At 40.1% G+C, this 14,927-nt stretch overlaps 1 protein-coding gene across 6 annotated transcripts in view; it reads right to left on the bottom strand.

The window, feature by feature from the left end:
* The window catches only part of FAM13B (family with sequence similarity 13 member B), a 50,130-nt gene extending 36,669 nt beyond the window's left edge, over positions 1–13,461 (bottom strand). For 3 of the 6 annotated variants that reach the window (XM_014948084.1, XM_014948089.1, XM_014948088.1), the window contains exons 1-4: positions 13,192–13,461; positions 2,154–2,320; positions 992–1,182; positions 320–532 (exon numbers count right to left, since the gene is read on the bottom strand). In XM_014948084.1, coding sequence (XP_014803570.1) covers positions 320–532; positions 992–1,148 — 370 coding nt within the window. In that variant the 5' untranslated portion in view covers positions 1,149–1,182; positions 2,154–2,320; positions 13,192–13,461. Of the gene's footprint in view, positions 1–319; positions 533–991; positions 1,183–2,153; positions 2,321–12,906; positions 12,924–13,191 lie in introns of those variants that run through there. The other 3 variants (XM_014948087.1, XM_014948085.1, XM_014948086.1) reach the window with 3 other exon arrangements.
* Positions 13,462–14,927: the final 1,466 nt, after the last annotated feature.

The raw sequence follows: 14,927 nt of genomic DNA, 5'->3' as shown, positions 1-14,927 counted from the left end.
TGAGTTTCCTAAAAAAAGACCTATTTATCAGGGGTTTGAGCTAAGGAAGATATATCTGAATTCTTCCTGATGCACACATTATTACACAAAACACCAGAGGAACCCTAGTGCTCAATTTAATGCTGTTTCTTACTCTTAAAATAATAAAATTATTTATCTGGGGTTTGAGCTAAGGAAGATATATCTGAGTTCTTCCTGATGCACACATTATTACACAAAACACCAGAGGAACCCTAGTGCCACTACAAATCTCAATTTAATGCCGTTTCTTACTCTTAAAATAATAAAATTGAGACAGTGAATCAAAAATAATTATTACCTTGAGAAAGTTGCATCAAATGTATGTGCAAACTGCCTGGGATAACTGGCTCTGGAAGTTCCTGAAGAAAAAATCTAAGAAGGCTAATAGCTGAGGGTACATCTGCTTCTTTAACCAGGTCCACATCTTCTCCATTATCGTATCGTTGCCGAAGCCACTCCACTGTCTCAGCGTTCCCATTGACTTGAAAAAGTCCTTCTTGTTCCAGACCCCCTGAGTTAGAAGAAAGTTGCAGAAATAAACTTTTCGCTCTAGCATGGCCATATCAGAAAATACTGATAATTAGATATGCATAATTCACATACTGAATGCCTCTCTGCACAACAGCTTTGCAAGACTTCCAGCAGTCCTTTTCCCAGCAAACACATTCTTATTACTGTATCATTAGCTGGGCATAAGGTAAATGTTAGCAGTACCTAAATCACACAATTTCCTATGAAATACCCTGCTGAGCTGACTGCATTAGTGTTGGCTAGAAAACAGTGATAAACATAACAGGAGCAGTAAAGAAAGGAAGTGTGTCTCACTGAAGAAAAAAAACAAAGACCAACCCAAATCACAACCAATTAAATGTAAGTACTTCAGAAAACAAATGCTCTTCAAAACCCACAATCTATTCTGTAAGAATAACAGCTAAATATATTATTTAAAATACAGCAAGATAATACATACCATGTTCCTCAATATAGTCCACAACATGGCGGACTATGAATGGAACCTCATTGTCTGGTTGCCCTTCTTGCTGCAGCTCATCAAGTGGAATTCCAAATATTTTGTTAGCAAGAACAGAGTTGCAGTTACTCAAGGAAGGGGAGGAGCTCTTCCTCATATCTTTTTGCAGCCAAAAATCAAAGCTGTCTGTTCTGTCAAATAAGAGGAATTAAAACCAAAAACCATACTTCAGTGTACACTGTTGAACGTATCAATCTGTAACACAACATACATTAATTACCTAATGCAAATACTCTCCAGTCTGTCTCAATCAGTTCACTGATTTAATGAAAAGTTCTGTAATAATGCCAAAACCAGCTATAATGACTGTTACCAAGGTGTTCTGTTCAATCCTCAATAGAGTCCAATAAGAACACATACAGCAAAAAAGTCATAAAATTCTAGTTACAACATTGTTACAGAAGTTCTAAGGTACTTTGGGAGAGCAAGATTCTTCAGTACATTTTCCCACAGCATTTATCAGCCAGACTTTGAAAATCCAACACAAAAGCCTCTCCAGAGGAAATGAAACTAGTGGATCATATCAAACCAAACCCCCAGGTTTTAGCTGCATGAAATTATGAAGTATTTTGCAATATACAACTGCACTGCAATCAACTTCTGACATATTTGGCATTTTCTGGTCTACGCAATAAAGCTTTCAACACCTGCATCAAATTAAAAATTTACAGAACCCCAAACCCCCAAAACTGGTTTCTAGATGCTCAGTGATACCATTCTTCCTATCATGCGGAAGCTCAAGCTTTACTTGCAAGTCTTTGCTTGATACAGGATCTAGATTACCAAAGTCAGGGTAAGTCACTTAATTAAACTGTTATCCTGTCAAAACCAAAATATTTATTCTAGCAAAGAAAAAAAAAAAGTCTTTTCAAAATAAATAATAATAATAAAAAAGAAAATATCCTTGCTTAAATGCAAGCAATCACTTTCATAGAGGATGGCACACAGAACATGAGCTACATACTGTTAGTCAAAGCACTGCGACCACAGATAATTTGCTGGTTACTAATGGATTGATGAATTCAAATAGATTAGAGATACTGAAATCCATACTTCCTTTTTTTTTTTTCCCAGTCCAAGTAAAGTAGTTTAAGAAACCTACCTCAGAGTACTTAAACAGCCGAGTTTGAAAAACGTTTTCTGCGCCAGCTGCCCTCACTGACCAAGCATTCTTTTGTCATTTATGGTTGTTTAAGATTATGGCAAAAGATCAGCCTGTAGTTCCTCATTGAAGAATAGCAGAACTCGATCAGTACTTCAGCAGTTAATCTGAAAATAAAGAAAATATTATTAGACCATAAAGTTTTCAACAGTTTGAAACTCAGTCACAAGTCTAAACATCACATTTGAGGAATTCTCCTTGTCAAATCAGCAGTTTCTTGTTCTGAACAAGAAAGCATGAAGACCACGTTAGTGTGGTTCATGGGAGAGCATGCAAAAAAAGCAAATGCCCTTTTTCACTTAGGAGTTAACCAAACTTAAAGCAGCAGTTAGCATGGGACACCTAAGCCTTAACAATTAGGAAATAATTTTCAGACTCAATCATTCTTCTTCCAAAGAATCATGAAGGACTAAGCAGGTTAGACAGAAGTGGTTTTTAGAACCTACCATACTAAACTATTTAGCGGCTATAAAATCTTTAGAAGGATCTCAGGCACTGGTTGAAACACACCGTCTTTAAATGGCACAACCAAAAACAAAGTCCTAACTAAGGAACACAGAGAGTCACCCAGCTTTTAGTGGTACAGAACATCTTTTCTGGTAAGTTGGTTATGTGTCCTAACTGCCAGTTCAAAGTCCAAGTGATCATCAGATCCAGATACAGGAAGCAACTAGGACCTAGATTCCCTAGAACCACCCACATTTTTGCCACCCTTTAGAATCACAATTATCTGGACATTTTTTATGTTCTCAGTTCTCAATATAGCAACAGACCACACCAAAAGCCATTTTGGTTTTCTGTGGTAGTAAAAATTTAAATTGCAGCTTCATGACACAGTGGAGGTGATTTAATGTGCAGATACAGTCAAAGGGTCATCTCAGTCCCTTGACCTTACCCATTACCTGTTCTAATTAAACTCAAGCAACTGTAACTGAGCAAAACTAGCTCGCAACATACACAGACAGACACAAAGACAACACACATCACCCAAAGTAGACAATAAAATGGCTTTTATTGACTTTAAACTATACACACTGAAACCTTCTGTTTCATAATTTGAGATTGATATGAGAATTCAGCTGACGGACTTGAAAAAAGTACCTTCCCCGGTTTGTTCCCCCACACTGTCTTCTACTTCTATCCCACATCAGAACAAATCAACTTCATCTTCACTTTCAAAGTCCTGACAACATAATAGTCTCATTTCAGTACCAAAATGCTGGTCCGTTCATTAGCCTATGAATCCAGAGTCCTTCCAATAGTTTGAACAAATAACATTTTCCTGCTTCCAATCCTCCCCAAACTGCACTCATCATGTGTTAAGGGAGTTGGCCGTAAGCTCTAGACAAGACTGCTTCATCTGCCTCAAAGTTTTCTTGCATTGAGGCCTAGAGGAAGAACACTTACAAGTATTTATATCTTTGCCTACTGATGTAAGCAATTCTGACCAATATTCTTTCCTGTTCTTGGTCATCTGTCTCTATCTATTGTCTTGTGTTACTCACAGGCTGGAAATCTGTTATGTGTCTCACACAAGTGGGTCCTGGTCTGAGATCAGGACTCCAGGTGAGCTAACAACAGAAAATAAAGGGTTATATTCCAGTCAACAGGCTCTATTTTTTGCCTTTTTTTATTTTTTTTTTAAGCCAATCACATTCAAATCTGTTACGTGTTCTCGGTTACTAGAAGATGCTGTCAGATTTCAACAGCGAAGAAGTTGCAAATCATGACTCTCCTATAGTTTATGATGACATTGCCCAACTATTTTCCTTATTATTTTGGTACATTAAGTGATTGTCAGCATAATCTTTGCAAGCAGGTAGATTTTAATCAAACCCAATATATCATACCATTTTTGAAATATGAAGATCCATACAGTCTATATTCTCAAGTTCTACCAAAATCAATCTATCCACAAGGAACCAGAAAGACTCATGTTAGCCATGTGGGGTTAATGGAGCTGGGAAAAAAAAAGAAATCTTTGCTGATCTGCCACAATGCTTCAGGCTGCTTTGCTAAAACAAACAAACAAACCTTCAAAACAAACAGCACCTAATAAAAAGAGCAAATTAGAAGCAACCACTTCTTTATAATTCGGCACTAAGTGAATAACCTTGAGGTCCAGCTTTCTCAGCAAAGATAACTTTGGGCTTAGTTATCCAACATAAAAGCACTGACATTTTTACCAGGTACTGCAGACAAATAAGCTACCTGAATATTCATTTCATTCGGGAGACATGAAAAAAAATGAAAAAGATAGACTTCTATTTTAACTAGCTTGGCAATGTAACAATGAAGCTGAAACAGCCTGGCTGTCTCATTGTTAGGGCAAAACCGGATTTACAACCCAAGCTTATGCTTTAAACAAAGCTTAAATGGCTTATCATCACCTAGAAGAATTAGTGAAAGCCTAATTTTCACCCTTTCAGCTTCACACATTGTTAAATACACACACTTCAATATATAGTTATATGCACCACTTTCCTTTTAGAGCATTTAAGTCTTTTGCCTTTTAGTACAGGCTTTGGTGTAATCTTCACAGGCTGTGATACAATGCAGCTGGTATTTGCCAAGTCTAGAAAAAGCTAGAAACTTGAAAAAGTTATCTGACTTCCAGCGAGTTTCATTTACTGTTATTTCCAGTGTCATAAAACGGAAGAGTAGGCTCAGAAACTGTTAATAATTAAATATTATAACTCCACTCTCTATATTGATCAACAGCTTTCCCACTTGCCCTCCCTTGACTCAGGATGTGCACCACGTCAATGCAGACACCAAGGAAAACTGGGACAAGATTTGTAACCTTTAGAATTATTTCTAGAGTCTTTTACAAATATGAAGCAATGCCATGGCAGTTTGGTTTTTTTAGTCATGATCAAACACCTTGGAAAACACAAGCTGATCTATTCAGTCAACTAATCCTACTTCTGTTCAGACTACCCTGACCCTTTTGAACATGTGCCCCTCACAACCTATCAAGAGAAAGACAATAATTTAAAAAAAAAAAAACAAACACAAAATCCAACCCAACTAGTTTAGGCTTTACTAGAAGTATTCTGGTTGTATCGTTCTCAGTTACCCCCCTTCCCTTGTTACTACAAACATTTACCAAGATCCCCTAAGCTACAACAATGTTCTTGTTGTAGAAACTACAAAAGCTAAAACTACAAAACTACAGAAAGCTAAAAATGCACATTATTGTGATCACATATTTCACAAGAGGCTGAAAAAAACATACTATGTCCTATGCAATGTCTTGAGCCCAAGCATTTTAAAAGAGGGTAAAACACCGAGTTTCATTCTGTACTGGGTATTTCAGTGCTCTCATTTGTTATTTAAGAAAAAAAAAAAAATCTAGTTTCTGGGGTTTTGTTTTTAAATAAGGCAAGTACTTCACAGAGTCTGCTGGGAAAACAGCCCCACAAGTTTCATTTTGCCATCATAATAGCATTCACTTATCTTGGCAACTAAAGAGGTATTCACACCCACATACGAAATGCCACTAAAGAAAACACAGAATACATGGCTAGCTGCTAATATCTGAGAAATACATACAGAACTTTAGACTTAAATTTAGTTCAGCTTTTATATTACTGGCTGGACTACAAATATATGGGTGTCATTTTAAATTAAAGTCCTCAGGGCTCTACCACCTTTCCTTAAAACAAAGGAATGAAACAAGTAAAAATAAAAGAAACAAATAGGCTACAAACTGAAATGGTGCCATAGGAATGAAAACATGAATTCTGCATGTTGAATTTCTGCCACAAGTCTCCACTATTTAAAACAACCAAATAAAATAAGTGCTTATCTTACAAGAAATTCTTGTCATCTATGAAGCCAAAAGTGACTGCCATTCCCCTGGATTTTTAATATATTATTTTGTGGGATTAGCAGACATCATCAGTGATTTTTTTGGTAACACATGAAAAGTAAAACCTAAACGTAAGGTTTTTAGATAAGAAAAAAAAATGTTATAGGGCAACAAAACTTCTTGTCTCTACTTCTCAGGAAATACATCTCAAGTTTAGAGTCTGGCTGCTCCAGTGGGCAGTGCTGTTCTCCTCTCAGCCACCCACATGCCTGCGCACAGGGTCCTTGCAGAACATGTACACATCCTCCAGTACAAAGAGGATCCATGCTCCTTTTCTGCAATAGGAGGTTCATTTACAAATAGAATTCCACAAAAACATTAAGCTGTCCCAGAGTTTTTAATTTCTTACTCTATATTTGATAAATAATGTATTATGTTACTTATATGACTGACTTATATAACTAGATAAAAATCTGTGACGTTCCTCTGGATGACTATGGTAAACATACTTTTAAAAACAAATTAAAAATCAATTTTTTTTAGCTAGGTTTGAAATGTTCAAAAGTTATAACAGATCTTAAGACTTTCACAACGATGGCTTAAACTTATGCCACAGATTCCAAGTTGGACTCACAGAAACTCTCCTGGTGGGATGACACCACCCAGAGCTGCTGCCAGGTGTGAGGGTGAGCAGGAAGGTTTGCCTGGGAAACTTGTGTGTCCCAGCTCGCTGGAGAACACACAGCCCCATTTGGCAGCTGCTGGAATACACATTATTTAATTTTATATTTTTAAAAAATGGCAACCAGCACTCTGTTCTTTGCTCTTCAGTTTTATCGAGATAAGAGGAAATGGATTTTTTTAATTTTTTAATGTAACATCATGATCATAACAACTGAAACTAACTGATGATTTTTATGTCATTTGTATACTCAAATTACAGCTAGCATTCCCAACTGATGAAACGCTTTGGGGCAGAAGATCCTTTGCTCATCTCATTTTCAGCTTTTGTTCAGCTAACAAGTAAAAATAAAGTATTTGGCTCATTTCAATTAATCCAATCAAAATCTAAAAATTGGCCAGGTTGGGGCAGGAGACATAGCTTGGAGGAAGATAAATAAATAAAAAAAGAAAAACTGGAAAAACCCACAGCCCAAGCTTTAAGCAAACACACAGAACAGTGCCACACACAGAACACTACCACAAACTGAGGACACAGAAAAGGACAAACGGTACTTGTCTCAGGAGCACAGTTAAAAAAGCAGGCAGAGCTGTGCGAGTGCTTGAATACGAGGGGACTCCATGTAAAAAGAGTTATCAAGTTTAAAGCTACATTTAACTACTCATTAATACATTTGAGCAGTCAAAACAAAAATTATTTAAAGAAAGAAGTTTTAAAACCAGCAAGATTAGTTTAAAATAGATTCTTAAAGCAAGATTTCCTCTCTTTGACTGCCAGTGAAATCATCGACTGAAAGGTATTTTAGTCCAAAGCCTGGATTAGCAAATCAGACAATTGGGCTCGGTTATTATTTTAAATTTCACAAGCTGGCCTTAAGAATACATTCCTCTTTCCCGCAAAGGCATAATATTTTAAGATAAGCATAACTTCAGAATTTAACTTTCAACGTTGAAGGAAACCATGTTAGAATATATGTCTTTTCAAGCCGATGCAACTTTCCTGCTCCCCTCCTTTTTAAGTACAGTTATTAACTCTTCACTGACACGTTTGTTTTCTGGTTAAATAGGAATCAAAAAGAAACAAGCCCATTGCAGTTTTGCACACAACCACAAAAGGTGTCAGAAGAAGATGCAGCAGCAGCTCTTTAATTAATAAGCTCACTAGTTGCATGGATGTGCTTTCACATGTGTACTCTCACGCACATACTTTCTGGTTAAATAGGAATCAAAAAGAAACAAGCCCATTGCAGTTTTGCACACAACCACAAAAGGTGTCAGAAGAAGATGCAGCAGCAGCTCTTTAATTAATAAGCTCACTAGTTGCATGGATGTGCTTTCACATGTGTACTCTCACGCACATGACCTTAAACTAGCTGAAATTCCCCCATCATCTGCCACCAGCACTTCTGATTGCCTCAGAAAATACCCAACTGACAAAATACTGGTTATACTGACAAAGCAAATAAAAGCACAAAAAAACCCCACAACACCAGATTCAGTAGAATGCAATTGTAATGCAATTTTTGTTTCCTGGAAATGCAGTAGCAAGCCTTCTAATTTACAAATTGGAACAATTCAAATTAAGCCTTTATGTCCTTACCAGGGAACAAAACAACAGAACAACTCAAGAAAGCTCCTCCGAAAATTATATTACTCAAATTGATAGAATTTGGGGTTTTATTTTTAAAAATCTACAAGCCAAGAAATCACAGTATTGATTAGTATTTATTTTCCAGTCAATTAAAGTTCAGCCACAGTTTCAGCTGACAGAACCTGATTCACTTTCTCTGAAAAAGCCTGTCATTAAATACAGATCTTCATGACAGGCACATCCTATCTGCCTCTGCGCGGGAGGCAGAAAAGTGGACAGGCTTTAGTTAGACTAAATGCAAAATTTAGGAAACAAAAAAATAATAACCTACAAAAGTTCAAATTTTAAGAAGCAAATTAAGCATTTAGCACCTGTATTGCAGTAACATTAGTAAAGCCCCAAATACAGTGACTGATTTAAGCACCGTTCAAAAAAATGCTACATTTTAAACAGAGCAAGCCGAGACATTGCCAAAATCTTAGTTGATTTTCAAGTGTTTTGATAAGCAAAGATAACATTTTATATTCACTTACTAGATAAAATCCAAAGGCTTTTTAACAGCTTTACAGCAACTCATAATCCTTCTACGCCTATAGTGTAGCAAGAGGAATTAAATAAAACCATGAGCGATACCAGAGAAGAGGAGATGTTTGCTCGCCGCTTCACACCCACCCCTGAACGCTGCCAGATTTGCTCTCAGCTGCTGCTGCCAATGCACATGTGCAGAATTATAAAGAAACTTCCTGCTCGCACAGATCCCATCACATTCTTAACAACAGTAGTTAATAAATAAAAAGCCTTTTGTATCTTGTGTAACGGCTAATTATATTCATCCTACTTGCCTCCCCCCAAAGTCAAGCTGTACTCCACCAGCCACACACGTATAATTGCCACTAGAGCAGATAACACAGAACTGAAGTGCAATGGCATTATAAAAGTCCAGGAAGGTAACAGACGGGAAGAAATTATCAATAAAACCATGCAACTTGAGAGGTTCGTGTTATAAAACCAAAGCAGCTTAACAATTGTCACTGCTGTTAAGACAGACTTTGGAACAGAAGTCAAGCTACCTCAGAGACACCAAAAAAAGCAAACTATAAATATATAATGCACTTAATTTATTATACATAAGTTATCCTATTACATACATTTATCATCAGCTTGTTTCTCCCCCCCCAGCCCCCAAAACAGGTAAGCAGAAATACACACTAGAACTCAACACATTGCAAAATATAACAAATAACCCATTTGCTATAGAAACACTGCCTCTGACAGAACGATGGCCACGAGCCACCAAAATAAAGGACAGTCTTAGTATCCCCACTGAAGGAGTAAAGACATTTCAATGAAGAGTTCAATTCTGTAGCAATGACTCTTTGAATTACAGGGGAAGGGGAGGGAAAAAAAAAAAAAAAACACCCACAAAAGAAAAGAGAGAGGACTGCTAATGAGGTCCCCTCCACAACCAGTTCTTGTCACAACTTGATCATGACCAAATTTGAAGATACCACCAGAAATCACAAGGTCAGAGATTACACTGCAGCCTCAAATTAAGTAACCTGATTACATTAAAAGAATGACAAGACAACAAAAGATTTAATGAAATGTGAAATTCAGCAAAAAGGAGGAAAAACCTTTCAAATATCCGCGCTTAAGAAAAAATAGAATATAAAGGAAGAAAGAATCACATTCATAAGATTCCAGCTCTCATCTTTTCAATTTTGTCCAAGTATTATTATCCTACACAGCTGAGCACAACTTTTAATCCTGAACACACTGCAGGGAACACTGAAGAGAAGAGAGGGATGAAGAGAGCAGCGAGCGAGGCTGGAGCCTGGACAATCAATGCAGGGTTCCCACCAGATATTCTGTTCTGATCGAGCAGCTGCCCCACCCAAATGTCCAGATAGTGAAGAAAATAAACCATTTAAACCTCTCAATATAAAAAAAGCCTCTGCAACCATGGCCTTTGTTACAAGCTGAACATAAACATAATGCAGTATCTTTATTTTAAGCTCAAGTTTGCCATATCTTTCTTCTTTAAAGACAAATAGACAGGATAAAATTTCACATATTCACAGGTGAGAGACTATAAAAGCAGAATTGTTTGTTGCTACCACAATAGAACTATTCATTTCACTGTAATCAGAATATAGTCCCCTATACAGCTGCAAAATATTACCCATTTCTTGTACTAAATGACTCCACCCATACTTCACAAACATAACAGCTTTTCAGCACCACAATCACCTTCTAAACTATGTTTTTTGAGACTTCAAAACAAATCAGCTCTACACACAAAAAAACCAAAATAGGAGCCCAGTAGAACACACAGTAACAAATACATTATTTTTTAGGCTGTAAGAGTACACAGAATTCATCTGAATTGACTGAACCTTCACAAACCCCAACAGTTGGCTATGAAGCCAGTACAAAACTACAAAGCCAAATGTGAACTTACTAAAGCCTTGAGACAGCTTGCTATTATTCTCAAACAAAGTTTTTGCAAGTAAAATGTATAACTTTCAGAAAATAATACAATCAGCAAGAAACTCAAAAATGAATTGCCCGATTTTACTAACTTTCCAGGGTGCAATGCAAAATTATTGTATTCTCTGTCTGAATACAATTTTGAGATGAGACATAGAGCCTCTCTGCTGAATAACTGATATATCTGTCACTTCTAAAAACTGCATAACAAGTAACAAACCTTCATCATCTTTCATGGTCACAGTACCAAACACTGAATTGCCCTGCAAGTTGTAAATTCATATTCACATCAATGGCTACTAGATTTTTGGTGTGCTAACATGGCAGCGAAAAATAATGTGGTTTTACACACAGAATTTAAGGACAACTTGAAGGCATTCTCTTACCAACATCACTTCCTCTTCCTTAGAGCTGCAGCTTCTGGAAGGGGGGGTAAGAAAGGGGGAACTAAAACACCAATCAAAAAAAAATCCAAACTAAAAAAATCACCTCAGACTTGGCAGGATTCACTCACTTTCTAATGAGCCCTAGAAAAGGGCATCGCTGCCGAGCTATAAACATTTGAGCTGAGATCAAAAGATTGATTGATTATTTGAAAAGGGAAAAACCACGTCAAAAAGCCTTCACACACAGAAAGCAGAGGGTTCACAAAATTTACTGTCTGTTCTAAATGCATGGAATATTTCTTCAGCCTCACCTGCTTATGCAAACACACTGTTATGTACATTAGAAAGAAAAGCTTCACTGCTTGCACAGGTCTCGTATTATGAGCCACACATGACAAATGTTATATTGAGTCTTTTAATGAGCTGTTAGAAGGTCCTACAATACTCCAAGCAGCACATACAGCAAGAGCCCAAACTAAGACTGAGCAGATAAAAACCACCACTTGCCAAACTCAGACGTTTTGACACGTTGACCATCTCAAAACTCTGCAAGCATTAGAAATTATTAGGACTTCCTCCTAGTCAAATTCTTTGAATGTAAGCATAAAACACCCTACTCGATTGATTTTTCTAAAATAATACTGTAAATTTCCAGCCTGATGCTTTCAAAACATTGAGATATTTGATTCACTGTGTAATGTTCTCAAGTCAAGGAAAGGATCCCTGTGGCCCTAGACAAAATACAGACAAAGCAGATAAAAAATAGATTCTAAATACTTTCAAATCTATGCAACAAAGAACATGTAAAGCACAAACAGGCTAACGAGACAACTGAATTTGTATAATATAGGACAAGAAACTAGCATTTTCTATTACTCGATTTTTTTTATTCTGACAAACTAAACTTCACAGAAGACAGAAAACCTTGAAAATTAAACACTAATCCAGTTTAACAATTTATTCCAAAGCCACACAGTAACTATTCCATCCCTGAGGACACTAAGTAATATACCTGAAAAAAAAGAAACTGTTTAAGTTTTGATATATTGTTTCTTTTTTTTTTAAGAGACGAGAGTGATTAGCTGATATTTACTTTCTTAATTTGTTGCCTTTTTTCCTCCGACTTCAGCCTGACAGCAGTAACAAATTTTGCAAAATCTTTAAAATGCAGCCAGCCCAAAGAAACAGAGAGCAAGAGAGCTGTGTATTAAAAGTTGAAGTTGCAACGTTTGATTGCAGGAGTGGGTTTTGGGGGTTGTTTTTTTTTTTTTTCAAACCTGAAAGAAGAACCCTAACATTGGACCATCTCACGTTAAAGCAAATTTTGGGAGCAAGAAGCATTTGTACTCGAATGTGTAAATCCCTGAGGAGCCTCCAAGAACAATGGAGAGTCACACTGACAGATTCCTCAGAAGATACATTTGGTCACAGGCTGGAGGGTTGAGTCCATAAGCCAGCGTTCCTAATGCCAGCCCTGCCTTCGCACTGGCGGCAGATTTAGCGACTACCTTTTCTTTTAACTTCTGGAACCAACTTTGCTGGCAGGGAGCTGCTGAGGCTGACGCTGTCAGGCTGCCAGCTCCCCATGGCGGGGTGGGGGGGATAAAGCCGATCCACCGTGGGAGGAGGGAAACAGGCTCGGCAGACAACCGGGCTGGCAGAGCCAAGCAACCCCTGCGGGGCTGTCAGGGCCGCCGGGAAGGTCCCACCACCGACAAAAAAAAGCTCAACCTGGGAGAGGGAAGGCGCCGCTTGACAGCTCCCTCCGGGAGGCTCTAGCAACTTCTGCACCGCGCCAGCCCCCGGCTCCGCCGCCTCCCCTCGCCCGGAGGAGGAAGTTCCCGCTCCCCTTATCAGCGCTGCTCCCACAACCTTCCTCACGCCCGACCCGCCGCCCCGCATCCCGCCTCCGAAACGGGGGGGAAAAGGAGCCCAGCCCGGGCCGGGCCGCAACCCGCCGCCCCCGCGGCTGGGGGCGACCCCCGCCCGCCGCGCATGCGCCCCGCAGCCCCTCACCGTTGCCGGGTGACTCGCCCTCCCCGCCGCCCTCAGCACCACCACCGGCAGCGGCAGCAGGTTCCTCCGCCTCTTCCTACCCCGCGGGCCGAGCGCGGGCCTCTCCTCGCCTCTCCGCTTCTCCTCGCCGGCCGCCGCCGCCTCCTCCTCCTCTTTCTCCTTCTCCTCCTCCCTGGGCCGCCGCCGTCGCCGCGCTGCCGCCCCGGCCGCCGTCCGTCCCCACAGCCGCTCCGTCGCTCCAGCAGCGCCTGGCCCGGCCGGTGCGGGGTGGGTGGGTGTGGGGGGGTGTCCCTCAACGGTAGCGGCGGCAACTGGCGGAAGTGACGCGCTGACTGACAGGTGCAGCGCGCGCGCCCCCCCCCTCCCTTCTCCTCCTCCTCCTCTCCCCGGGGTCACGTGCCGCGGGGCGGGGCGGCGCTGAGGGGAGCCGGCGGCGGAGCCCTCAGGGACCGGCCGGGAGGCGACGGTGGCTCCCGTAGGCCCCCGGGAGGGAGCAAGCCGCCCCAGGAAACGGGGTCTGGCCACCGGGGGTAGCTTGGCAGGCTGGCCCGGCCAGCCCCGAGTCGGTGCGGCCACCGTCCGTTATAGCCCCGGGCTGCCCAGGCCACCCTCCGTTATAGCCCCGGGCTGCCCAATGTCCTCCAACCACCACCATCACCACACCGCACCTGGGAACAACGAGAAATAACCCAAGCGTTAATTATATTTTTCTCTTTTTCCTAACCTTACAGTGACTCAGCCGTCCGCCTGCCTCGGCCTGTGTGGGCTCAGGGGTGCCCAAAGCATGACCACGGCCCTGGGCCTCACCACGCAGGCTTCTGCTCCACCACAGCTTTGCATTCCTCCACAACCATATTAAAAACATTTCCTGCAAATTTCCCGGATTAAAGCGTGAAGAACGATCACCCCCAAACATTTCCCGGGTGTGAGCACGCCAGAAGTAACGAAGTGCCCTTTGACAAAGAGCTAATGCATTTGGAAACACAAAATTTAGCACCCTGGAAGTAAGTTAGCATAAGTTAGTGAGGAGATGGGAGCTCACAGCAGAAGTGTTAAACGCCGTGCCTGACAGTCTGTGGTTCCCACATGCCACGTTGAAACTACAACAGCTTTTTCTGTCAAGCCGTGCCAGCAGCCATAGGTGGTGGGTTTAATAAAGCATTTAAGGAAATTTGGATTTAGTTAGTAAAAAAATTGTCTCAGGGAAAGCTTTTCTTCCAACGAAAAACTGACAAAGAGTGTATGAAAGGGGAAAAAATTAATCCCATTGTACTGCTATCATTTTTGAATCTTGTATTGCCAATAGCCGGGAGAGTTTTGTTTTAGGTTTTCCAGCATAGATTCTAAATTTAACCTAGAGATGCATTTATAAGACTCATTAAAAGGTTTTACATTTAGAATCCGAAGAAGAGAGAGTCACAATCCCACAGAAGATTAGCCTGGTTTTAATAATATCTAAAACTATATTTTCCCTGCTAGAAGATTTGGTATGATTGGGAGGTGCCCTTCAAAAACAATAAAATGTGTACAGTCAGGGGAAACGACCTCTCCGGAGGTCTGTATTTGCTGTCAATCTGCTTCCACAGCAGATTTCTCCACTTGAGCAGCTAATAAAATTTCCTCGCATCAGGATGAGGTTTCCGAATTTGTATTTTGTATACATAGCTGTGTTCTTTCTGATTCATTTAGCCTCATCAACAACAATAAAGACACTGAATCAGAACAAGCTGGCAATT

The sequence above is a fragment of the Calidris pugnax genome, unplaced genomic scaffold, assembly GCF_001431845.1.
Source record: "Calidris pugnax isolate Ruff unplaced genomic scaffold, ASM143184v1 scaffold27, whole genome shotgun sequence".
Taxonomy (NCBI): Eukaryota; Metazoa; Chordata; class Aves; order Charadriiformes; family Scolopacidae; genus Calidris; species Calidris pugnax.
This window is presented reverse-complemented; position numbering and strand designations above follow the sequence as displayed.